The 1,751-nt window shown below is 46.2% G+C and overlaps 1 protein-coding gene across 1 annotated transcript; it reads left to right on the plus strand.

The window, feature by feature from the left end:
* The first annotated feature begins 202 nt into the window (after window positions 1-202).
* Window positions 203-1,432, plus strand: LOC132668512 (dnaJ homolog subfamily A member 1-like). Its single transcript, XM_060617441.1, has 2 exons — window positions 203-511; window positions 1,085-1,432. Exons 1-2 carry the CDS (start codon window positions 203-205, stop codon window positions 1,430-1,432), a joined length of 657 nt encoding a protein of 218 aa, XP_060473424.1.
* Window positions 1,433-1,751: the final 319 nt, after the last annotated feature.

Consider the following 1,751-nt stretch of genomic DNA (forward strand, 5'->3'; position numbering starts at 1 on the left):
TGGAGCATTCAACTCTTGATCTTGGGGTTGTGAGTTAAAGCCCCACATTGGGTGTAGAGATTACTTGAAAATAAAATCTTTAGGGAGCTTTCCAGAATGCTCGGTGAGAAGTGGAGGAACAGTGGGCGCCCAAGCTGTGCCCAGCCGTGCACTCCTTTCTGCTCCCCCACACTGGCCTCGGTCCACTCACCAGCTATAGAAAATGGTGAGAGATAGAAACTACTTATTATGTTTTGGGGTCAAACCCAATGCCACCCAGGAAGAAATGGAAAAGGCTTACGGGAAACCGGCTTTGAAGTACCACCTTGATAAGAATCCAAATGAAGGAGAGAAGTTTAAACAGATTTCTCAAGCTTACGGAGTGCTCTCTGATGCAAAGGAAAGGGAATTATATGACAAAGGAGGAGAACAGGCAATTAAAGAAGGCAGAGCTGGTGGTGGTTTTGGCTCCCCTGTGGACATCTTTGATAGGTTTTTTGGAGGAGGACGAAGGATGCAGAGAAAAGGAGAGGTTAAAATGTCGTGCATTAGCTCTCTGTAACCTTAGAAGATTTACATATTGGTGCAATAGGAAAACTAGCTTTTCAAAAGAATGTGATTTGCGACAAATGTGAAGGCCCAGGTGTTAAGAAAGGAGTGGAAGACTGTTGTCCCAATTGCTGAGGTACTGGAGTGCAAATAAGAACTCATGGGGGGAGGACTTGGAATGACTTCAGCAAATTCAGTCTGTGTGCATGGAGTGCCAGGGCCATGGGGAACGGATCGGTCCTAAAGATCGATGTAAAATCTGCAATGGAAGGGAGATAGTTTGAGAAAAGAAGATTCTAGAAGTTCATATTGACAAAGGCCTGGAAGATGACCAGAAGATAAACATTCCATGGTGAAGGAGACCAAGAACTGGTTCTGGAACCAGGAGATGTCATCACTGTTTTAGATCAGAAGGACCAGGCTGTTTTTCCTCGGCGAGGAGAGGATCTTTCCATGTGTGTGGACGTCCAGCGGGTTGAAGCCTTGTGTGGCTTTCAAAAGCCAACATCTGCTCTGGACAACAGAACCATTGTCATCACCTCTCATTCCAGGTGAGATTGTTACGTACGGCGATGTTAAGCGTGTGCTAGACAAAGGCGTGCCAATTTATCGTAGACCATGTGAAAAGGGTCGCCTGATCATCGAATTTGAGGTAAACTTTCCTGACAATGACTTTCTCTCTCCTGATAAACTCTCTCTGCTGGAAAAACTCCTACCTGAGAGGAAGGAAGTGGAAGAGACTGATGAAATGGACCAGGCAGGACTGGTGGACTTTGCTCCACGTCAGGAAAGATGGCGCCATTACAATGGAGAAGCATATGAGGACGATGAACATCATCCTAGGGGTGGTGTTTGGCGGTCAGACCTCTTAATGGAGCCAGTAAGTAGCACCGCTGGCATTTGATATGCGGTATTGAGTTAATGAAAGACTACAGTTGTAGCTCACTACTTGCTATTGCTTTTGCTTTAAATATTCAACTATAGGGGCACCTGGGTGGCTCAGTCAGTTAAGCGTCCGACTAGCTCAGGTCATGATCTCACAGTTTGTGGGTTCGAGCCCCGCGTCCGGCTCTGTGCTGACAGCTCAGAGCCTGGAGCCTGATTTGGATTCTGTGTCTCCCTCTCTCTGCCCCTCCCCCACTCGCGCTCTGTCTCTCTCTCTCTCTCTCTCTCAAAAAAGTATAATAAACATTTAAAAACATTAAAAAGATATTCAGCTATAG

Source organism: Panthera onca, chromosome B3 (genome assembly GCF_046562875.1).
Source record: "Panthera onca isolate mPanOnc1 chromosome B3, mPanOnc1 haplotype 2, whole genome shotgun sequence".
Taxonomy (NCBI): Eukaryota; Metazoa; Chordata; class Mammalia; order Carnivora; family Felidae; genus Panthera; species Panthera onca.